At 40.8% G+C, this 25,227-nt stretch overlaps 1 protein-coding gene across 9 annotated transcripts in view; it reads left to right on the top strand.

Moving 5' to 3' along the window:
- Positions 1–25,227, top strand: part of Grik1 (glutamate ionotropic receptor kainate type subunit 1) — a 425,302-nt gene that overhangs the window by 308,898 nt on the left and 91,177 nt on the right. For all 9 annotated transcript variants that reach the window (XM_045150716.1, XM_045150717.1, XM_004654403.2 and 6 more), the window contains 2 exons: positions 4,407–4,580; positions 15,976–16,119. In XM_045150716.1, the coding sequence (XP_045006651.1) occupies positions 4,407–4,580; positions 15,976–16,119 (318 nt within the window). The remainder of the gene's footprint in view (positions 1–4,406; positions 4,581–15,975; positions 16,120–25,227) is intronic.

Here is a 25,227-nt window from a genome sequence, read left to right as displayed (position 1 = left end):
GTCATTGTCAAAATCACCACTGTTGGGGCTGCTGAGATGGTTTATTAGGTGTGGTAGTTTGATTCAGGTGTCTCCCACAAACTTAGGCATTCTGAATGCTAGGTTTCCAGTTAATGGAGATTTGGGAATTACTACCTACTTGAGCTTATAGGTGTTTTAGCCAGTGTTCTGCACACTCTCCTGTTCCTGTTGTCCACCTTATGTGGGAAAGAGGGTGATATCCACCCTCTGCTCATGCCATCTTTTCCCCTTGCCATTGTGGAGCTTCTCCTGAGTTTGTAAGCCAAAATAAACCTGTTTTTCCCACAAGCTGCTCTTGGTTGGGTGATTTCTACCAGCATTGCAAATCTGACTACAACAGTAGATGAAATGTTTTTGAAGCTTGGGGACCTAAATTTGGCTTCCCAACATTCACATGAAATAATGGATGTGGTGGCATGTACTGTAATTTCAGCACTGGGGAGGCAGAGTCAGTGAATCTCTGGGGCTCACTGGCTACCTAGTCCGGGCACATTGGTGACGTCTAGGTTTAGCAATAGACCTTGTCTTGATGAATAAGTGAGAGGGCAATAGAGGAGCCCACTGGACCTCTGGACTCCATATGTGCATGCACGTGCACACACACACACACACACATGAGAGAGAGAGAGAGAGAGAGAGAGAGAGAGAGAGAGAAATCACTTCTACTGAGCTTGTGGAGGAAAGGGGCAGCACAGTGGAAGTTATTGAACAAAAGCTTCTGTGATGTATGCCTCTGCACCCCTGTCCACCTCTTCTTTCAGCTCAGGTGAGGATGACCTTCAGTGTCCCAGTCTGCTCACAGATGTGGCTGGCCTCTTATCACCAGGAACACTTGACTACTATTCCAGGAAAAATGGCCTCCACTGTACATACCTTGATGAGTTTGTTACAGAAACAGTGAACCCTAGACCGTAGGCAGACTGGTCTTCAGGGGAGGCTCCTGACGTCAAACAAGGTGCACGATTCCTAATTGCACCCACCCTCACTCCCATTTTCTCCCTTCTCCAAATTCACAAGGGGATACTCCAAGTCAGACCACAGACTTTCCACATCCTGCATCACATAGAAATCACACAGTTTAGGGCAATCGAACTTTGCACACGCTTAGTGCTTTCATCATCTGGTATTTAGTGAACATACTGGAATTCTCTGTGAAAGATATTACGGTCTGGGCAATCTTTCCTGTATTCATTGAGTGTGCTAAAGAACCACTTTCCTAAGCCTTGTTCTTTATATTTGCTTTATATATGTTATCCTCTAAGAGATGGAACACCTTTTCTTGTTTGGAGTTCACAGTACAGAGCTGCAGCCTTATAATTCTTCTAGCTATCAATTATTATTTTGGGAAAGGGCAGCAAAGGAGAGGATTTCTTCAAAAAAGCGAGTCTGTGTGCATTTTCTATAAGGCACACCGTGGAGGGTTTTGATGCTACTATCTTTGTGTTAACTATTATCACCACCACTGTTGAACCATCTTGTTCCACATGTCAGAAATCAGTTTCATTGTTAGGACAGCAATTTCTGTGTTTTATTTTCCTGCCAAATGTTCTTTTAATAGCTTGGTTTATTCTAAACTGTGATCTATTTTTATAATATATATTTTAGTCTAATCTTTTTTTACATAGAAAAAATTGAAATGACCAGTCTGATTTAAATGTGAATCAAGTGGGAAACTTTAGGTTTATGTAGTTGTTATTAGTCATGAAAGACACTGGGTAGGTAGACATGTTTCCTGAAACATCGTTCCAGATGGAACAAGCTCCACTGGTAGGTGTCTTCACACCCACACAACCCTGCCTTCAAATATATCCTCTGACGAGATCCTCATTCTGAGTCCCTGTCCAGTGAACATTGTTTGTGCTCTCATTGAGTGGAATGAGTTATTATCAGCGAGTCAGAGGATGGCATTTTTCCTCCCAAAAGTGTTCCTCTTGTCAGATACATATGAAGCTCACACATTTAAAAAAAAAAATAATTAGTTTTCTATTCAGCAAATACAGGCAGTTTGGTACCATTATTAGGCTCATCCGTGACCTAGCCCCTCCCCAATGGCACCTCCTTGTTGATGTATATGGGTCGTGCATTGTGAAGTTAGCCCACAGTTATTGGTATGATAAATGTCTCTGCATATCATGACCCAACATGTGGCTCTGACATACTTTCCGCCCCCTCTTCTGCAAAATTTCCCTGAGCTATGTTGGATTCATTTTTGGTCTGCTTCAGTGATGAGGTGTTGGGGACCTCTGAGGCTCTGGCTATCTGATTAGGTAGGAGTTGATTTTTCTCTGTGTTGGTCTCCTTCCCCCTTATGCTGGGATCCGGTTCATCAGGAAAACAGCACCTTTGCTTGTTTTGCCAATTTTCCTTAGTTTCAGTCGGGGCCTTTTTGAGGTATGATGGGGTGGCTCTCTCTTTAGGAGAAAAAGAAGCAGAATCTCCAATGGAGAGTAAGTTAGCAACAGGACAAATGAGATAACCCTTACTTTTTTTTAATACAGAGTTTAATAGGTGTAGGCCCTCTTGTAGCCCATGATTGATGGTAGCTTGATATTGGAGAGTGGTCTTATGTTTGGATATGGTTCTGACTTGTTTCTCAGCTCCAGCTATGGGTCCCGTACCACTGAGGGGATCAGTTAGCCAAATCAAGAGCAGTTGGTTCCCCACCATGGCTGTGTGCCACTATTGCATTTGTGTGGGCATCACAACAGGTTATTTGTTGCTAAGTCATTAGACCATGAGTTGCTTGGACAGATATTGGTCATTTCCCCCAGTCACCCATGTAGCACCTTCTGATACTAGACATGCTGACTGTCTGGGGACTGAATCTCTCCTGGCTTCCAGCCATGCCATTCCATTTTACGTGTCAGCTGCATATCGAGTCTTCAGCAATAGGGTCTTACCACTGATCTTTGGTGGGTCATCAAGTACTCTGACAGAAATCTGTCATTCTTTTAGGAAACCTTGTAGGTTTCTCTGATCCAAAACTCACTGTAGATGATAGCCCCATACTGGTACTGGGAGTTACAGGTCAGTGCCCACTAAGAAAATGAGGAGAAAGATAACTAATTTACAAGAGCTAGGTAGAAAAGAGAGAGGGTTGGGGAGAGGGAGGGAGGGAAGATGTAGAAGATTTAGATTAGACTTCATCCTACCCTCTCCAGTGTCTTGTGGTTTAGGTGTTTCCTGTAAGGGCCTGGTGAAGGCTCAGTCATTTAGTCTGTCTTTTAGGAAGTAGAATTTTATGGTACCATTGCCATTTGGGTCTAGATTAGTGTTTCCCACTCTTTCGATGCCCTTCCCTATCTCCCCCTTCTTCCTAGTGTCTAGTCCATGAGATGCTTGCTGGGTATGTAAGGTATCTTGGGTAGATTAAGTTTAGGTGCTGTAGATGAGTGAGACTATGTGGCAATTTTTTCTTTTTTCTGTGATTGGCTAAGTTCACTGAGAATGATCTGTTCCAGGTTCAACCATTTTACCTCAAATTTCATTATGTCACTTTTTCTTACTGCTGTATAGAATTCCATTGTGTAGATATACCACATCTTAGTTATCCATTCTTCTAGTGATGGACATCTGGATTGATTCCAGCTCTTAGCTATTATGAATTGTGCCACTACAAACATGGTTGAACAAATCTCTCTGGCCTGTGGTTTGAAGGTTTTAGGGCAGATGCCCAGTAAGGGAATAACTGGGTCTGTTGGTATCTCTACAGACAGATTTTTCAGGAGTCTCCATATTACTTTCCAAAGTGGTTGTACTATCCTACATTCCCACCAACAGTGGGTGAGTGTTCCTACTTCTCCACATCCTCACCAGCATTTATTTCATTTGATTTTTTTTGATGTTTGCTATCCTTATTGGGGTAAGGTGGAATCTCATAGTTGTTTTAATTTGCATTTCTCTGATGATTAGGGATGATACATTTTGCTTTTGTGGTTAGAACCTAAGAAGCCTGAAGCCTCAGCTAGATGTGCTAAGAAGGGGATGCTGCCACTGGCCACTGGTTATTGGTGGTCTGGTCATGTACCACTGAAAGTCTCAGTTTCTTCAGTGATAAAACAGAAGCTTTGAATGAAATACACAGAAATATCCCTTTCAACTGCATATTAACTAAAACCAAAGAAGGTAATTTTTACCTCTCAAAAAATCATATCCTGTATCCAAACTTAACTACACTGACAAAAAGGAACAAGAGTGAGAATAATTGAATGCCCCAGAAGGTCTCAAGCAACATGTGAGTAAAAGTCAATGGGAAACATTCTTTTATTGAAGTGTTATGAACATAGTGTCATATTTTCTACTTCTGTAAGCATTGATTTTTCTCATTCCAAGAATTCTGAAAATGCCAGTTTATTCCTACTTTTATTATTTTTTATATCCCACAGGACCTCTTTGCTTTAGATCTGGAACTCTATAGATACAGTGGCGTAAATATGACCGGTTTTCGGCTACTTAATATTGACAACCCCCACGTGTCATCCATCATTGAGAAGTGGTCCATGGAGAGACTGCAGGCTCCACCCAGGCCCGAGACAGGTCTTCTGGATGGCATGATGACAGTAAGTGGTTTTAAAATAAAATCATCAGAGATAGTGTTTGAATTTCATAGGGACGAAGTTGCACGTCTCTTAGACTTTCTATACTATGAGAAAATATATTAAATACACACCAAGACTTGCATGAGAGAAAAAGGAGGGGGCGCTTTATGTATTTGGAAGGTTTTCTCTGACTACTATAAAAAACTGTCACCTTAGCTTCTGAACTGTAGTTGTCTGAAGTAAAAAAGCTGACAAGAATAGTGATCAGCACTGGACAAATTAAGAGAAAGCAGGAACTGAAGCAAGGGCGAGTGAAAAGTGATCACCTCAGGAATGTGCCCTGGGGAGGAGTGTGAAGGAGAGGAGCAACCTGCCTGTAAAGATTACACAGAACCAGTTTGGCTTCCTCCTCCAGCCACAGTGCAGCTAGAGGAAGCAGATGTGGAAAGCTGCCAGAAATACCTGCAACCTGCTTTCTCATTCTTCCTGTCCTAGCTGCATGTGGGCAACCCTCAGCAGACATTGACAGCACTTAACTCCAGCCATATGTCACTTCTGATGCAGATGCTAAGCCTGTCTCTGTGCGAGTCAGAAGTACTCTCCTGAACAGAAAACTTGCAAACTGCCTCACTGGAGAGCTCCAAGCCAGCATCATTTGTCTCTTGTCAAATGTACTTACTCTCGCTTTACTTCTCTAATGAGGTTCCCTGGGTGATGAAGAAAACAGTAGGAAATAAAGAAAAAAAATGCTTCCCTTGTAGGAGCAGTGTGTCTAAGAGGAAAGATATTGGGAATGCGAATAGGTAATGGCATTTTAAATTGGCATAGTATTTCATTCTCTTTTCCCATCATCCAAAGAACCACTCTTGCTTTTAAGATGCAATTTACTGATAACTGAAAGGTATCATCTCACTGAAAAATGAACTTGGGATTTCTTTTTTCCCCTTTTTCCTATGAGAAACAAATGAAATGAAGAAATAAATGAACGAACTAAGTGGTTCTGGATGATTCCATGTTCAGAGTCCCTGACTGTTTTTTGCAAACCTGAAATAACTCTTAAAAAATATAGTGCTCTGAGAAATGATGGGAAGGTATTTTGGTACAAATGAGCCTTGGGGTGATTTAAAGCACTGCTTTGAATAAAGACAAGGAGAGAATATCTAGGGAAATACCACACTGCTGAAAGGGAGGGGGGAAAACCACGGCTGTGGCTTGCATCAAAGTTTCTATCTCAGGATGGATAGCTCTCAAAGAACTCTTAACCTGTGTGCCTGGCATGTATAACTAAGGACTTATAGTGGGAAGCTCTTTTCAGAGATTGTGGACGCATGCCAAATATGAAATATATATCACAAGTATAGCTTAATTTACCAGGATAAAAAAATATCTGCTCAATTATAGCAGCTGCCAGAATATTTTGTACACATTCACCAAAATGAAGGTCATGGGGCCAGGGTGTTGTGCTGCTGCATGATTTTCACAGAATCAGCCTGGTATAAGGTGGAACTGCTCCCTGGGGCATGTGCTAGTCATCCAAGCTAATGGCAACAAATAACCAAAGCAAGGAAGGTGCATTGGTGGCCGAACCTTAAAGAAGCTGGTCATATTGAATCCACAATCAGGGGAGACAAAGAGATTAAAACTCATGTAGTTTCCAATTTTGTATTTAGTCCAGGATCCCCAGCTTATAGAAAGGTGTTGCCCACAGTTAGGGTAGGTATTCCCACCTCAGCTAACCTAATCTAGAAAATCCAAGCAGGGCATGGTGGCACACACCTTTAATAGAAGAAGTCAAGGGGCAGAGGTACAAGGATCACTATGAGTTTTAGGCCAGCCTGCAGCTTGAGACCTGAGACTACATAGTGATTTCCAGGTCAGCCTGGACTAGGGTTAGATTCTACCTTGAAAAACCAAAACATAAAATAAAAAGGAAATCACTCATAGATTTTTTTTTCCCCCAGAGATTCATTTCCAGGCTGGATCTAAATCCCATCAAGTTGATAAAGATTATTTATCACACAGCCCCATGGGCAGGAATCATGGCAGAACTGAGACCCAATAGAGAGAAGATTCCAGTGTCTCGCCAGCAAAAGCGAGGCATTTTAATATTGAGTTTTATTGTCATTGCTATTATTAGTATTAGGAACTATTTAAAGGTGAGGAAAAGATCAGAAAAGGGCAATTTGTCAAAATGTTGTAAAAAGCAAATAGAATATGCCAGATTGTGTTCATATTAGTCACAATAGAGATAGAACATAGTTCCATCAACCATGTGGATATAGCTTTGAGACTGATTATGGAAGATACACTATCAACCATTATTTAATCAAAAGAGTGTACACAGTCTGTCTCTCTTTCCTTTCTGTTTCACATGGATTCAATAATTTAGGAATATGGAGACTGAGCCATGAAGAGGCAAAGGGGCATGAGTGAAGAGGTTCAATGGACAAATCAGAGTCAAGATAGCACACTCCTTGTCCCCTAGGCCAGGTTCAGTGACAAAGTAATCTTTAATTTCAGAGTGCCTCAATCCAAATGCTTTTTTCTCTACCCTAAAGAGATTAGCTCCAAGAATCACTTCTAGTTAGTCTATGTGTTAGAACTTACATTTTCATTCATGCTTGCTCCTGTTGTCCACACCCACTTCTGTCCAGGCTACTCAGATACATACCATTTCAGCAGCAAGGCCTTCTATTCACCAAGACATACTATGATAGGTTCCTCTTTATTATTCCATCTATCCTTTCCTGTTTGAATTTCCTGCACAGGCCTTGCAGGCTCTTGTGTTATATTTTAATTTGTTGGCTTATTGCTTTCTTCTATAAGAATGCAAACACCATGAAGATAGGCACCTTGTTTCTCTCTGTTCAGCTGTATCTCCAGCATTAGAAAAGGCTTGGCACACAGTGAACCTCCATAAGTACACATTTAATAAAACTACTAATGCAGTAAACAAACATTAATTAAGCATCTACTTAAAGACAATATGTTAAATGAAAAAATATTCACATAGGCCTGAAATATACTTGTGAAAACCCCCCAAAAAATCCTATATGCAAAAAGTATATGTGATTAATGAAGACAGTAGTTACTCTGAAGTAATAAGATTATTTCTAAAAATCTTGCTATCTACTCACCACTATTATTTTCATCCCCATAGTAACTATAGTAATGCATTATCCCACTGTTCTCCAAGGTGAATTTACATTTAGTTTGTTATTGTGATAGTGTGCCACGTACATTTATAGATTGACAAATATTGGATATGAATATATATTACATGAATTATATGGGGAAATGTGTTTTTAACTTCCTACTGACTTATCAACTTCCTTTCAGTACTTTATTAAAGCTTTTTGAGAATTTCCTACACTAAAACATCCTCAAAGAATATTATTATATGTGTCAAAATACATCTAAATCTGCAAATAGAAAAGTCAGTCATACCCAAGCTCAGAAAAGTCTTAAGTCTATCCTTAAAAATAGATTTAATTGAAGAAAACAATTTGGGTTTAGAAATGGAGTTAAAATTGAGGTAAGAAAATTATCATTGAGTCAGTATAGATAAAAAAAAAAACAGTGAACCTCGCTCTTTTAAAAAATCTTAAGACTAAAACTGAAAGACTTGTCAACTGAAGTGTTAATTAATACATCAAAAGTTTAAAATGATTTTGTGAAGTCTACTTCCTTTTCATTTACTATTCTAAGTTTTTCTTAATACTTTGGCTGAATCTGTATATTGGCTTTTGATAGCCCAGGGGTAGGTGGAATGGCTCAGATAGATTCTTTTCTGATTCTGGACCAATATTATGTGGGATTCAGCACTCCACACGAGACAGAGCCCAAGAACCCTGGTCCACCTTCCTCCCTCCCAGCTGCTCACATGCACTCAGAGTGTGAGGACACGTTTATAGCTGTGTCCTGCACTCTGACCTGTACCTTCTGCTATCATGGTCCAGAGGAAGGACATCTTTGGATAGTCACCTTAAGGCCCAATGTGACAACTCTGATGAAAAACAATGGGTAGCTGGAGTAGCAGAAAAGCTGCATTGTTCAGCTGAGAGAAACCCAAGTGTATGTCCTGGCCCTCTGTCCCCTGACTAAGTGACCCGAGCTTCTCTGAGCCCACTTGTGAACTACAAATCGGTATGATGATACTTTTCTGTTAGTCTCAGACAAAATCAGATTACACACATGCAAAAAGGAAAAGTTTCTGGGGCATGAAAATGAATTCACTCAATAATACTTGATTTTTTTTTGCCAATTTTTAGCCAATGAAAACCAAAAGGCATACTAAAATTCCAATACATAATCTTTATTCTGATTCACTGTTCAAAACATCTTGAAGCTTGAGGAGGTGGCTCAATAAAGTGGTTGCCCTATAAGCACAAGGACCGGTGTTCAATGCTACACAATCACATGACAATGCAGAGCATAGTTATATATGCTTGTAATCCCAGCACAAGGAGGTAGAGAGAGGAGGATCTTTTGGGCTTACAGATCAGCTAGTCTAGCCTAGTGGGTGAACCCCAAGCCAGTGAGAGACTGCATCTCAGAAAAAGACAGACTACGTTCTTGAGAAACAACATCCAAGGCCTCATCGTGCACTCATGGTCATGAGCCCCAAGCTCCCCACGCATGTGCATCTGTGCACACACATGCATGCATGTCAGCATTCACACATGAAAAATATTGAGAGTCTGAAAAAGTGTGTGATCAACTTTCAAGTTAATTAAAACATCAGGATTTTAACTAAGAGATGAAGGCAAAATCTGAACGATTTCATTAGTTTGTGTTATTATTTCTCCATGAACACATTCCTGGTGTCATACTCTCCTGGCACTCGGGCCAGTGTGACCCTGTGTGACCAATGACATCATACTACTGTGTTTATCCACTCAACATATTATTTTTCTTTCTTCTGTTTCTCTTGAGCTCTCTCCAAAGCTAGTCAGCATTCACTTGGACTCCAATTATGCCAACCTTTCTGCTGAGCCTCCCTGTGCCCACTGGGGCAGCTTTCCTATTTCTGAACTTCTAGACGATGTTTGCTGATCCCTTTGTCATCTTCTGAGCCTACATTCAAGCCCCACTCACTCCCTTACCTCCCGAGCACTCCTGTGCCGAGATGAATGAGCAATGCCTCCTCTACATCTCCCAGGGTCATTTGCCCCCACAAGCTTGTATTCCTGAGAATAAGTGTCCCTATTCTTCCACCTTACCAATATATGTATCACTTTGAGAGACATACCTCAGATAAGAGGAAAACTAGCCAGCCTGTACTAAGTGGAACTTTCCTGTGAGCTCCAACTAATGGATGAAGTAGTTTGGATTTTAATAGAAGCACCTATTACCACCAAGCTAAAGAGGCAGTTTAGGAATTCAGGGGGTGGGGCGGGCATCATTTGGGATACTGCTTTTCTGAAAAATTCACTTCTCCAACCTTAGACTAGCAAACGTTTCCAAATTTAGAGAGTAAGTGGGAAACCTATGTTCTGGGTTCATTTGCCCTCTAAATACTAGGTCTTTCTCCCACATTACAACCTTCTCAAGCCTTTTCCAATAATAGTCATATAGTCAGGCAGCAAATGGTGGAGGCACTGTTAAGTTGCATTGCCTTTGTCCCTAAGGTGACCAGGTGTCTCATGGGTTTGTGCTGGGTATTGTCTATCCTGTTTCATGATTTGCATGAAGAACACGTAGAATTCAGAAAAGCTGCTTTATCTACAGTGACAGCTTATCACAGAAAAAGGAGTAAAAAGTAAAAATCAGAGAAGGAAAAAGGCACAGAGGGCAGAGTCGGAAAGAAAATGAGCATGGGCTTCTGGGTAATATTTTTCCCAGTGAAGTTCCAGAGAAAGCACTTGATTCTCAGCAGTGATGCAGGAAGTACTGCCAATGCTGGAAGTCCACTCAGGCATGGTCAGCCACATGGGCAGAGAGCATTCACATAATTCACCTTGGCCTCTAGAACCTTCCAGACATCAAGTGGATGCAGCATGACCCACAGCCTCATACCAACAAACACATTCACCATAGTCACATTGTCAACAAGAGTTGTTAGCATAAGTATCACATGGCCTAACACTCCAAGGATACAAAACTGTCCTTTTAAGAAAAGATTTGTCTCCCACAAGCTAATCAAAGGCTAACCCTTCCTTTGGAATGTGCAGAACATGAGCACCCTAAAGCTACTAACCTAACCTGGGCTTTATCTTGTTGTTATAATCAAAACAGTGTGTAGCCAGGAGAAACTGACTTTCAGTATGCCTATTTCATGATCCATGTTGTGGCGAGATTTCCTTAGGAGTATTGAGCCTTGTGAATTTATCCAGCCTTCATTGTATACTTAAAATGTGCACAGAACCAAATTTGGCAGTAGGAAATTAGAAACCTGCACCAATTCCCATCACATTACCTGTCACCAAGAGGGGGTTAGTCTCCATCCAGTGTGCAGACCTACTGCCCAGAACTGAAGAGAAGGGAAAGCAGCAGCTGTTCATTGATATTGTACAATGGGTAGCATGAATATTCGCCATCTAATGGGTAGCATACTTTAGAATAAATGGTTTCCATCAATGGATTTGATTTTTTGTTTATTTTTATTTATTTACTTGAGAGTGAAAAAAGAAAAAAAAGGGAGAGGAGAATGGGTGCACCAGGGTCTCCAGGTACTGAAAATGAGCTACAGATGCATGTGCCACCTTGTGCATCTGGCTTACGTGAGTCCTGGAGAACTGAGCCTCAAACCAGGGTCTTTAGGCTTCACAAGCAAACAATTAACCACTAAGCCATCTCTCCAACCCCTATCAATGGATTTGAAAAGCAATGATAGATGTATAGTTTTGAACCACTGTAATGCCCATCCCTATATGGAGTTAGCCTTAAGAAAGAAAGTTAAATTCCTTTCTAAACTAATATAACCAATGTAGTTGTCATATGCAATAAATATAAATACAACTAATATAATATACTAATATACATTTTATATGAAGTAATTGAGCATACTCAGAATTTTAGGTCTGAGGGAGGTCTGAAAACCAATTCCATATGGGTAACAAGAGAAAACTCCTTTTATATAAACTTGTAAAAGATTATATTCTACTGACAAAAAGACCCAGTGTTTTTTGGCATGTAGCTATGGGGGTTTGAAACCTGAATTAGAATTCTCACTCCTTTCATTACTAACTACAGAACTGTAAGCAAATTGTTTCACCTCTCCAAGCCTGTAAAATAGAAACAATACCTATTTCAAAGGTTTAATTTTTACAGTCAAGGGAGATGATACATATATATATCTTGTGGTACTGGCTTGTATGTAATAAGTTATCAATGACTTGGCCATTATTGAATGATTACTATGATAATGGAAACATCAAAAACAGTGTAGCAGACAGCTTCAGGTTCACTGAGATGAACTTCCAGACCAAGCACAGGTATGGAGGAAGGGATTTATTGAAGCTTACAGATCCAGGGGAAGTTCCATAATGAAGAAGCTAGACTGCCTTCACAGGCCCAAGCAGAGAGAGAGAAGCACAAGTCAAAAGCCACACAGCACAGCACCCTTCAGGAACTCCAGCTAGGCACACTTTGCATATCTTTAGATTGAAATCTGAAAGCCACCACCACACCTTAAGATCCACCCAGTGACACTGCCTCCAGCCAAGTGGCTGCAGATGCAAACTACAAACAAACAACTGAATATATTGGGGAGCATCTATTCTATTCAAACCACCACTTTCCGCCCCTGGCCCCCGATAGATTTATAACCATCACACATTGTAAATTGAACTCAGTTCAGTTTTGAAGGTCCCCACAGTCTTGGCCAATTTAAGATATTAAGACCTGTAAAATCAAACTAGTTAAACATTTCTAACATATAAAGGCACAGAGTAAACATTTTCAACTGGTATAATGCATAGCGGGGAAAGACTAAAACAATGCAAACTCAACCACCATCAAACAAACATCAAACTTCTGCAGTTCAAGTATAATATAACAAGAGACTAACAGTCTCCAGACTTTCCAATTTTGCCCCTCCAGCTGGATAGAATAGCAAGGGAACACCTCCATCCCAGGCCAGTAGTGCACTCTTATGGTAGCCCTTGCATAGTCCTGGTATATCCAAAACATCTAGAGGTCTTCGTGCAAACCACGGTCCATGTTCCAAAGGCTCTTTCAGCCTATCAGGGCAACAGGCCCTACCTCATGCCACATCTCAACATCAGCTCCTGGAAGCATGCGCAATTCATAACCACTCCTCACATTTTTCGCATTTCTGAAACCAATACCAGGTGTGCAGGACATAGCAGTAATCTTAATTCACAGATAAAATAAATCATAACCTTGAAAAGCAGGTTCCTTCTCTAGTCAACTCTTTCCAAAAGTGTTTGCATTTCTCTGATAGTCTTTCCTCAGGCATCCTTTTCATGGTAAAGCAATTGGACCATCTTCCTTTAAGATAGCTAATGTGCTTGACAATATCAAATTCAGTAACCTAAAACCAGTCTCAGTGCCTGTAATTTTAACTTGCTTGAGGTGTTCCAGATTAAAATCTTAAATCTCTCAGCCCAATATCTTTAGCCAAGCTCATCAGTCCATTACAAACTTAACCTTGATCAAATTCTCTGGGCCTGGGCAGCAGGATGCAGCCAGCTCTTATGCAAGTAGCCCAGTTCCAAAAAAGTCCTCTGCAGTCTTTCCTTCCCCTTAGAAAGCTCATAAGCCAAGCCTCGAAGTTCAATGCTATCTGCACTTAGCATTCTCAGACTGTCCTCAGCATAGTCCATAAAACTTGGCTTACCATTCCAGAAGACATCTTCAGTTGCAAGCACCAAGTACATGCCTATTCCTCCAAAACAAAGGTTACAAAAGATCAACATCCACATAGTCAGGTTCATCTCAGCCCACTTCTTGGTACCAAGTTCTGTAGCAAACAGCTTCAGGTTCGCTGAGATGAACTTCCAGACCAGGCACAGTTATGGAGGAAGGGATTTATTGAAGTTTACAGATCCAGGGGAAGTTCCATAATGGAAGAAGAAGCTGGACTGCCTTCACAGGCCCAAGCAGAGAGAGAGAAGCACAAGCCAAAAGCCACACAGCACAGCACCCTTCAGGAACTCCAGCTAGGCACACTTTGCATGTCTTTAGATTGAAATCTGAAAGCCACCACCACACCTTAAGATCCACCCAGTGACACTGCCTCCAGCCAGGTGGCTGCAGATGCAAACTACAAACAAACAACTGAATATATTGGGGAGCATCTATTCTATTCAAACCACCACAAACAGGCACCCCAGCTTTCTACTTATGATAAACTCTAACAGCAACTTATGAGGTTTGAATATTAACTTTCTTACCACTAATGTGGAGACACCATATTTTTAGTCATTTATTTTCTGCAAAGAAGAAAATGATAATAAAATGCAATGTGTGTAAAGGACATGGGCAGGACTTGGCATATAATTAGTGCTCAGTGTCCACTGTCATTACTGCTTACATGTTACCAAGTCTCCACCTGCTAATAGCTCACTATCTCCCAACTAAACCAAATTAGTATTGCAGAACGGAAAAGAAAAAGGGTACTATAATGAGATAAGCAGAGGGTTAAACTCCAGTCATGTAACTGTGTAGCAGAGTAGATATGTACCAGTTCATTTTCATGAGCCTCAGTTTTATCATATGAAAAATGGCTACATCTATCTTAAGTTTATCAGAATCCTTCTTAAGCTTTAGCAGTTGCCACCATGACCACCGTTATTCTAACTTCTGCATGTCACATGCATGAGTAAAATTGCTTATGTTCAATTTTGAAATTATATAATTCTAATAAAAGTGCATCTTATTTTAAGTAACAAAGTAATAATAATTCCTTTAGTGAACATTTATTAAACAACCATTATATATCAAAAATTGTGATAGGCACCAAAGTTTGAATTTGAACCATTTCTTCCTTCAAGAAACTTGTATTTATGCTGCAAAGTACCGGATACTAGAAACAAATGGCTGTAAATATGTGGAAGTTGCAATGATAGATACTGAACAGAATAATAAGGACTCAAAATAGACAAGTCCCTTGCTTAAGAGATGGGTGGAATACAAGTACAATATCACCCACCCTTTCTTTCTGATTCCATCAAGACAGAGCCAATGCACAGCAAATTGTGAATTGATCAACCAATTGTAGAAATCCACATGATAATTTCCTCCTTTGGCCTGGAATCTAGGATTAACTCTGCCAACTTTCCAGCCATATTATACATGTGTCCCTTTACAAATCCATGTTCTTCCTGGAGGTCAGTTTCCCACCTTCATAAGTTGCTCTATCTACTACTTCTGCTTATTTTAAGAGCTACTGAGAATTTCAAATGAGTTCATATAGTTGAAGTTGCAATGAAAGTCCTCCAGTAAAATATTAGGATTTTATGAGATTTTATTCCCCAAGATAACCACAGGGCATTACTTTTAACAAAATGCTATGAATAGTATTTCAAATTTTTCAGTGAGAAGAAGTTCATAAGTAAAAGAAAGAAGAGATGACCAGCCCCAAAGAGTAGTGACTACTTGCAACTTCCATCAGAATAACACGCTGGGATAAGTGACCACACTCACCTATGCATGCCTGTTCCTCAGAGGGTCCCCCATACTTGCCATTGAGCTTGATTCTCTGGTTATAGCCTTCTAAAGTCTGGTAAATGAAAATGACTGACATAGGTGTCCTTAGTTCAAAATTACCTATTGGTTCTACTGGAAAGCATTTCTCTCCTACCTGTATAAACCACCACACAAAGTGTAGCTAAGTGCTGATAGACAATATCTGATATTGAAATATTGAGCTCTGGTATCTAGTAGCCTCTAGCTCAATGAAGTTGATCTTAACACCAGGCTTGTAACATAGAAAACACTCCAAAACTCTGTTTCCTGAACAAGTCCTTTGTACCTGATCAGAGCTTCATAGTTTTTAAGAACTCAGATCAGGGCTGGAGAGATGGCTTAGCAGCTAAGACACTTGCCTTCAAAGCCTAAAGATCCAGGTTCAATTCCTCAATATCCACATAAGCCAGAGGTGGCATATACATCTGGAGTTCGCTTGCAGTGGTTAGAGACCCTGGCATGCCCATTCTCTGTCTCTCGCAATCTACCTCTCCTCTCTTTGAAATAAATAAAATAAAATCTTTTAAAAGAATAATAAATAAATAAATAACTCAAAACAGATACAGGAATAATCCAGTTTGCTCTGGACTGTAAATTATTATTTTAGGGAAATGTACCTATGGGGGTGTAAACCTGCTTAGTGAACAAATAAAAGGCCTTTAAAGCAGACAGGTAAGAAGGAGGGGGGCTTGAGAGTACTGGGAACACAGGCAGGAGGGGAGCAGAGGTGGGACTGACCAGCGGTGCCTGCTTTCCTCTACAGACCGAGGCAGCGCTGATGTATGACGCCGTGTACATGGTAGCCATCGCCTCTCACCGCGCCTCGCAGCTGACCGTCAGCTCCTTACAGTGCCATCGACACAAGCCGTGGCGCCTTGGACCCAGATTTATGAACCTGATCAAAGAGGCAAGTGTTGCTCCCTTATCCATTAGCTTAATGCTTCTTGACTCGCCTATTCGCTGTGGTCCTTTCCACGTGGTGCTGGTAGCATGATGACTTTAACACAGAGAAGCCCATGTCAACCCGTCTCCTCAATTCTCAATGTCAAAAGTTAGCCTAGAAGAACTACCAGGGATTTTCTAATATGGTGCCTAGAAGTTCAAACAAGCTCCCAGAGCCTAACACTAAGTGTACTGCATTTCAAGCATGACCCTAATTACTGCAAGTCTCCCACATATAAGAGCTCATGGGTCCTGACTCTGAGATGCATTGAATTAGGGGAGGTTAGTCCACCACTAAACGGTGCCCGAGTCTCTACCGTCTTGGTCTACGTAGACTTCTTCCACTTGGGCTATGGAGAACTGCACAAAGGGCCTAATTATCTTAAGCATAATGATTTTGCATTTTGCCAGTAGATGAAACAAGTGTAGTTCCATTCAAAAGTCTCCTCTGCACTCTGAAGGATCTGTGGAAGTCCATGATATTCAGGAGGGGGCAATTCAGCCCTAGCATGGAGGAAGCCTGGACTATGCTGTCCTTGACCAGTTCTCTGAAGCAGTTTGAATTCAATTTCTTTCTTTCTTAAGACCCAATTTGAAGGTCCCAAGACCCATTTTAGATGTGGATCCTTGGATTATTTTGACAACAGACACTTCTGCGTGTTTATGTACTGACAATATAAAATAAGAATCCTGGAGCATCCAGGCCTGAATGAAAATCAACCCTATTCTGAGGCATACTCCAGAACTTTCCCTGTGGGATGCAGAGGTGTGCCCTCTTGTAATAAGTATCTTACCCACTTTGCATGCTGGAGAGTGAGATAAGTCTGCTAATGAGAAGAATGTGTGGGAACACAGTACAAGAGAAGAGTCTCTGCCGTGTCCTAAGGGAAGGTACCTGCTTTGGGCTCTATCCCTGCTGTTCTCTTCAGCATAGACAGACCTTCTCTCTTGTTATTCAGTATGCTTCCCCACTGCAGGCTGACTCTGGTCATTATCAGTGAGGACCAGACAAAGAGCATATAGAAAGAGTAAGACCTCAAGCTCCAGGGGTAGGCTGCTTTCAAGGTGGGTACCAGTGTGATTTAAAGAAACACTCACTCTCAGGTGCAACCCTGCACTTTCATAAGAATAAGAAGGAGTTCTTCCTTAAATTTTGATCTGACTTCATCAGTGTCCCAACAGTGGATACCTGCATCAAACCTAAGCTCAACTAGGGCTTATGAGCAATACCACCAGGCTAGGTTACTTAAGCTGTACGTGTCTCAAATTCTTCATCTGTAAAATGGGAATATCACTACTTACCTTATAACATTATTGTATGGATAAAGAGTAAAATTTCGATTTGTTGTCTTTAGTATTTGCAAAGTATAGTGCAGGGGTCTACCATGAATATGAAATACTGATTCTTTTCTTAGCACTGGAATGCATGCAGCTAACAGCCTCATTCAATTTACTTGAATTCAAACTAATAACAACAACAAAGAAAGCACATCTAGGCATGAAATGAAATGCCTTTTCTGACAGCTACATAAATCTGACATACTGTGTTAAATAGAAAAACATCACATGGCCTCCTCTTCTCCCGACAGTGATCATTGTCATGTCCTGAATTGCCATCTTGATTACCTGATCTTTAACAAGAAGACAGCTGGTTCCTGTTTATCTCGGACCAGTGCAAGGAGAGGCAGAATCTATCTAAAAGCTTGAGACCGCTCAGAGCACTCCATGCACATTTTTTGCTTGTATTTAAGTTGCACAAGAAGGTGAAATTGCCAAGCCACATATAGGCATGTTTAAATAAATAATGAGTCCAAGATGAGGGGTTGTACTGAAAGCAAGAAAACATTTTATATTCATTTACTGCCTAGTCTTAGGATCTGAATTTGGGATCGGGAAGAGGGATATGGAGGAGACTACAGAAGTCTTTGTCACTGTTGCTTTCATCCTCTCTTCTGTCTCCTGAGTCACCATGCCATATGCAACCCTTGGCAGGGTGCAGGAACTTGCAGGGAGGACGACATGGGCAAAAGGTTACCGTGACTAATGCCCCAGCTTGTCAGAAAACTATCAGGGAGGGAATTCTGAGATGAACTGAACATACAAAAGAGAAAATGCAGGTATTCTTTTAGCTGAGAACGTGTATCAGGAAAAGGGTGTCTTCAAAAGGGAAATAGGAAGATGGAACTATAAAAGGAGGTTGTTGGCACCCAGAAGACTTGATACCTTCCCAATGCTGGTTACTTGCAACCACTGGGCATGTGTGGATAAAGTCACAAGGGACAGAGAGGAGGATGCTCTGTGAATGATCTATAAAGGGTCACAATGCTTGGGAATTTAGGTCTTTTTCAGCTCACTAGCTCACTCCCGTTTTAATGAATGCCCTTCTCTTTCTTGATAAGCTAACTCAATTTCTATTACCTTATTATGGATCTCTAATAAAACTCTTCCTCCTGGGAAACTTCAGCAGGAAGTGAATGCCATACAAACTCAGCCCTCTTCTCTGGTATGGATAACTCAGTCAAACTTTGTAAAGATCAGGTTTTGTTACAAAACATGAAATAAGACCCTCAATCCTAAGCCTCCCCCCGGTCATTTCTTTGAGTGATTGTCACTTTCTAAAGGTGTTCCAAAAGCAAAATGGAAAGTAATACACAGGAGCCAGTCAGCACCTTGAATTTATGGGTCAAAAGCTGTCACAGGAGGTAAACTTCCAGGGCAATCTACACACCAGCACTGTGTTCGGATTCAGGAAGCCTCTTGGATGGGCAGCTCATGTTGACTGCCAGTCAGTGATGATGAGTAGCCGTAAAGAGCAGAAGAGGAAAGGACCATTTGGAACATGATTCAGTGTACATCAGAATTAGCTTTCTGGGAATTTGCTAGGCAAAAGCATATCAGAGTCTATATTTCCACTCAAATAGAATCATTGGAACTCCTTGGTGTAACATAATATTTTTGTGGTCATGAGTATTGGACACAGTGCCTCACACATATCAGACAAGTGCCCTCTGCCAATTGCCAGAACCCAGTGTGATACTAACTTGCTATCACAAAGGGATATCAGTACCGAAAAAGTAGAAGGTGTGGTCTGTGCCATCTGATAATATAAGCACTTCATGGTATAGAAATAACAGGCTTTCTCTGAAGCAATCAGTGCCACAGAATAAAAGCTATACCGGTGAGCAGGATAGAAGGAATATCTAGTATCTTGGTCCTGCACCTTTCTGTCATCTTTGTCATCTTCTACCCTGTCTCCAGCCCTTGTTGAGCCTGCTGTGGTTGCCTGTGCATACCATCTTATCCTCTTGAATGTCAAGGCCTCTGGTTGAATTGCTATTCTCCTCGAGGTCATTGTTTACATCTCAATGCAAGCACCAGCTCCTCTCCTTGGCCCCTGACTCACATCTGTGGACACCCTTGCCACTAATAATAATTATACTGCCATACTTGTAAACATATCCTCTCCATGCTAAGCTTTTTCAACTCCAGCCCCCTCCCCCGTTTTTGCATGATGCTAGACACAGAATAAGTACCCAAGTAAATTAAGTAACAAATGAAGGAACAGGACACTCACTTAATGCCCTTCAGCAAGATGCACTCACGACATTAATGGCACATCCTAAAATGACTCAATAGAATCAAGACCAGATATGTCCTCCAGAGCCATGCACTCTGACAGAATGTGTGGCAGGGCTCTCAGGAATATATTGACCTATTTATCTCACAGGCACTGGGAACAGAGAGCCCGAGATGTGACTATAATAAGCTATCTGTGTGAACTCAGCCATTTAACTTATTTGGCTATTGCTTTCTTCTATAACATGAGAAGAGAAACATATACTCCACATATTTGTGTGGTTTCCATATGTGTACATAAAACCTACTAAAATATTTTCTCAATAAAAGGTAGATGCCTACTATCAAATGGAAGGTTCTGGTAAAAAGGTACAAGAGACAAAAAGGAATCCTCAACAGGAATGAGGCAGAGCTCAAAAGTCACGAAGTGCAGTCCCTAGCATATGGTAGGGATTGCATCTTCCCACTGGAAATATTGTTGTCATCATCATTATCAGACTGTAGGATTATGTAGCAGTGGTTTGTAAAAAGGAGGGTAAGACTTAGCAACAGAAAATCAAGAGTGCCGGGAAGGTCATTCCAAATTAGGAGAACAATTGCAGTGGTTCCAGGGATGGAGGCAGATTTTGCTAATAAACTACATATGATTGTGCAGAAAAGGGTATCAGATAATTTCTCATTACTGTGGCCAAATACCAGACAAGAAGCAACCTAAGGAAGGGGGTGAAGGGCTTATTTCAGTTTACACTTTGAGATTACAGTCCAGGGGGTGGTGGAGAAGAAATAGTGATAGGGACTTGAGAGGCAGCTGGTCACATTTTGTCCACAGTGAGGAAGCAGGGAGCAATGAATGTACGGCTCACATCATTTTATCCTTTTTATTCAGTTTGGAACCTCAGCCCATTAGATGGTACCAATAACCTTCATAGACGTGCCTAGAGATTTGTTTCCATGGTGATTCTAAATCCTGTCTAGGAGACAACCAGACACTAACCTTCATAAGAAGAATGGAAGGGCATTGGGTATTTATCAACCAGATAAGAGATCTTAGCATTTTCATGTCACCATAACATACCATGAACTGGGTAACAGACAAGGTGGCTATGGAGAAACCAGTGTAACCACTAGTGGGAGCAAGCATCCCAGGCTTTTACAGAGATCTAATATCACAGGTGCTGGGCTGGGAAGAACAACAAATGTAGCACAGCACAGGCAATGAGATATTTTAGGCTAAATAAATGTTTTTTTTTTTAATTATTTTCTATAACCCAGACTGTATTAAAACCAACTTACAACATGAATGCATTGTGTCCATGAAACTAATACAAATTTGCTTATAGTATCTGGGGTATGACAAACACTCTGAGTTCCCTAACCCATATGCACTGAGTTTGAAGATACGAATTGAAAGGGCATAGGGTATTTTAGGGTAACTGAAGCATAAGTAGTTATGTTGGGCCAGGGTGGAGAGGTCTTCTGTAGAAGTGGTGAGAAATTCATGCCAATAAAGACTGAAGCATGGTTGGAAAACGCCCACTGAAATGAGAAATTCAAATTTGATAGAAAGTTGATGGAAAGACAATATGTCTTCTACAATTGACATATGTTCATCTATCCACAGTATAACATGAGAGGTTTCCTTAAAACACGTTCATGTACTTTGAGTATACTCCCTGTTCTGCTGGTCCCCTCCCTCTTCCCAGTAATCCATCTTCTACTGTCAGGTCACATCTGTCTACCTATATACATATATATGTATAATGCATATTTGAAGACAAAAATTCATACTATAAAAACACACATTTTTTGAGTCTGGTTTATTTCATTTAATGTTATGATATTCATCTCTACCTATTTTCCTGCACATGGCATGATGTCATTCTTCTTCATAGCTGAATAAAATTCCACTGTGAGCCCCTGCTCCTAAGCAGAGGCAAATGATGTTTCAGACAGTTTGTCTTGGCGTGATTGGAACAAATACACTTGGTGCCTGTGTACATAATCCAACACTCAGAAGGCTGAGACAGGAACATAGGGAGTTTTAGTCCAAATAACCTGTGTTAAGTAAATAAACAAACAAACAAATTTAAAAAATAGGTAAACAAGGAAAATATGAAAGGGGTAGCCAGAGGGGAGAGAGGGAAAGAAAAATAGGGTATTGAAAAAGAGATGGGAATAAATGGGATTGTTTCAATAAAAATATAGTTTTGTGTATGTGTGTGGATGTGCATGTATAGGTGTCTGTGTGTGTGTGTGTTTTAGCATAGCACTAACCTCTTCCTTAGGCTTAAGTTTCTTCAGTTTCTTCCATGCTGGACATTTCTGCATGCATCGTCCACTACTATCTCCATATAAGAAATATTCCAACAGAATACCTTATCTATTAAACCTACTATCACTAAGACCAGCTCATGGTTAATTAACAGCAATGCAACTGGCCCATCAAAAAAAAAAAAAAAAGAAAGAAAAGAAAACTAGCATGACAGCACACACACACAGTCACATACACACACAAATTGTTGTTCATCCTACTTATTTTAAGCTGCTCATTGAAAATCTGGACACATTCCTGATTTCTTTGTTTCCCTAAGTCAGTTACAGTCCTCGTGTCTCTTTATGATGAAGTCCAGCCTAAACTCTGTCAATAGAATATCTTAGTCTCAGAAAGAATCACAAGTCCAACTTTATTTAACCTCAAATTCATCCCTCTTGGAACTCAAACGCCCTGGACGTTTATCAAAACCGAGGTTGGCCAGAGGTCCTTGGTATCCTTCTAGCTTTCCCTGTGTTTGTCCTCTTTACATCCTTGCTGTATGTACCTGATATTGGGTTGGGTCCAAATGGCCTATAATAATTTACAGGAATATTTCTTTATATGCACACAGTAGAACTAGAGAGTGTCCCTTTACCCACTCTGGTATCCTGATTCCTGTCATTACTACTGCCTGGGTTAAAGCCCACAGTGTCCCACTCAAAGCAGCCCTCTTAGAGTTACCTGGGATTTCTCCATCTCCTCCCACACTCATTTGGCCAACTAAGTCCTGTCAACCTTCTGTCCTAGATGTTTTATAGTACCCTTCCTTGCCCATCACCCTCATCATTTATCCACCGGAATATTAACTTTGCCTCAATCTGGCTTTGCATTTAGAGTCTCAGCAATTTCACAACTATATATAAAGCAACACACTTTAGTTATAGTAGGTATTGTACCACATAAGATACATGCCTACCCATAGCCTCCCAGGTCCACCATGCTGTCTTCCTGAAGACAGTCTACCTAATAAGGCCCCCAATGTCATATTCCTGCCAACCCAGAAAGCTGGCTTCCTACTTTCATTCCAGACTAACCCTTACTCAGCACTGCTTTGCTCTACTCAGACTCTGCTGACTTCTCTATGGGGAAGGGTCTTCCTTTAGCCTACAGCTCCCGCACACCACTATGTCAGCACTTACCATGTGCATTCCGGAAATGCATGACCTTTCCCCGAGACAAGGACAAAGTCAGTTTGTCACTGTGTCCTGAGAGCACCAATAGCAAACACTCCAAGGATGCTTATTGAGCCAAACCCGGGAAGCTAAAATCTACCAATCTCAATAGAGAGTGCTGAACTCACACTTAAATTTTAACTACATAAACAGTTCCTAATTGATCTGCCCTAAAATAAATTTACTGCATGGGAATGAAAAATTATTTCCAAATGGCAATGTATATGGGATGTCACTGAGAGCTGCATAAGATATGAGCCAGTGTCTGCCACTGTTTTGCTATGAAAATATAATGTATTGGTTTGGTTTTTTGATGGAATGATGATTATAAATTTAAATGTATAAACCTAGTGTTTAAATTTAAGCTTTGAACAGTTGAGTCAAGGATAAAATTTTTCACTGAGGTATTTACATTTGAGTTTTTTATATTATTTATTTATTTATTTGAGAAAGACAGACAGAAAGAGAAAGAAGCAGATAGAGAGAGAGAGAATGGGCAAGCCAGGGCCTCTAGCCAATACAAACAAACCCCAGATACATGTGCCCCCTAATGCATCTGGCTTACATGAGTCCTGGGGAATCGAGCCTTGAACTGGGGTCCTAGGCTTCAAAGGCAAGTGCTTAATGACTAAGCCATCTCTCCAACCCTTATATTTGAGTTTTTATTTGGTGGGTCAGTGTTGTTTGTTATTTTATATGAGAACAAGGTAAAAATTGCTCTAGGAAGACAAAATCTCTGGAGAAACATAAGTCGTGGTATATTTTTATCCGACTAGGGTGACTCCACTGAGGAATACTTCTCATTATTGCATGCTATTGCTTTTGATTGCCAGCACAAGCTGTCCCATGGATTAGCGACATGACATTAGATCTGGCCTGAAAATGCAGTTAAATGTCTACTCTTTGGATTAAAAAAAAAAAAACTTCCAGTCACATTTCTCATTCTGCACCTCTTGAAAAACCATCCATGTTCTGACGCCTCAATTTTCTGCATTGCCAACTCATCTGCACTAGTTAAAGATAACATTCCTCAAAGCTCACATATTGGTCACGTAGACTCAAAAGAGAGCCGCATTTCTCAGGTCCTTCTCTTAATTCCTTAAGCAAATGTGGCCAGAAAAAAATGAACTTTGTGGTTTATAGTTTTTACAAATTGTATGGGCTGTCATACAGAGCTGCCTTATTTTGCTTCAGCTTCTATAACAAAATATCTGATACTGGGTAATTTTAAAAGAGCTGAAATGTATGTTTCACAGTGGAGAAGGCTGAGAAGTGAAACACCAAAACACTGACATTTGACATCTCCCTAGTGAGAGTGCATCTCGTGTGGTAACAGAGTGGAAGGGCAGGGCTGGAGAGACGGCTCAGTGGTTAAGACGCTTGCCTGCAAAGCCCAAGGATTCCACTCTCCAGGTCCCACATAAGCCAGATGCAGTGACACAACTACCCAAGGTTGCGCATGTGCACAAGGTGGTGCATGTGTCTGTAGTTTGATTGCACTGGCTGGAGGCCCTGGCCCACCATTTCTTTCTCCCTCTCTGTCTCTGTCTCTGTCTCTGTCTCTGTCTCTCTCTCTCTCTCTCTCTCTCTCTCTCTCTCTCCCTCTCTCTCTCTCTCTCATTCTCTCTCATATATAAAGCAGACTATTGGGCTTCCCCCACCCCCCCAAAAGTAGTGTAAGGGCAAAAGGGGCCAGGCTAGTCTATTCAAGACCTTTCATAAAGACATTCAACATTTTTATATTAGCTGCTTTTTTTTTCTTATTATTGGTACAAAATGCCTGACAAAAACTAGGTTAGGGAAAGGGATTTATTTTGGCTTCAGTTTGAGGTTATAGTTGATCATAGCAAGGAAGCATGGCTTCAGGAGCTAAAAGAAGAGTTAGGTGCATTCAGCCCACAATGAGAAAACAGAAAATAATAAATATTGGTGCTCAACTAGACTCTCCTTTTTATATAGCTGATGACTCCAGCAGGTAGAATGCTGCTGTCCACTTCAATTCACATAATCC

This window comes from Jaculus jaculus, chromosome 5, assembly GCF_020740685.1.
Source record: "Jaculus jaculus isolate mJacJac1 chromosome 5, mJacJac1.mat.Y.cur, whole genome shotgun sequence".
Classification (NCBI taxonomy): Eukaryota; Metazoa; Chordata; class Mammalia; order Rodentia; family Dipodidae; genus Jaculus; species Jaculus jaculus.
The sequence above is the reverse complement of the archived record's forward strand: the minus strand, read 5'-3'. Positions and strand labels throughout refer to the sequence as shown.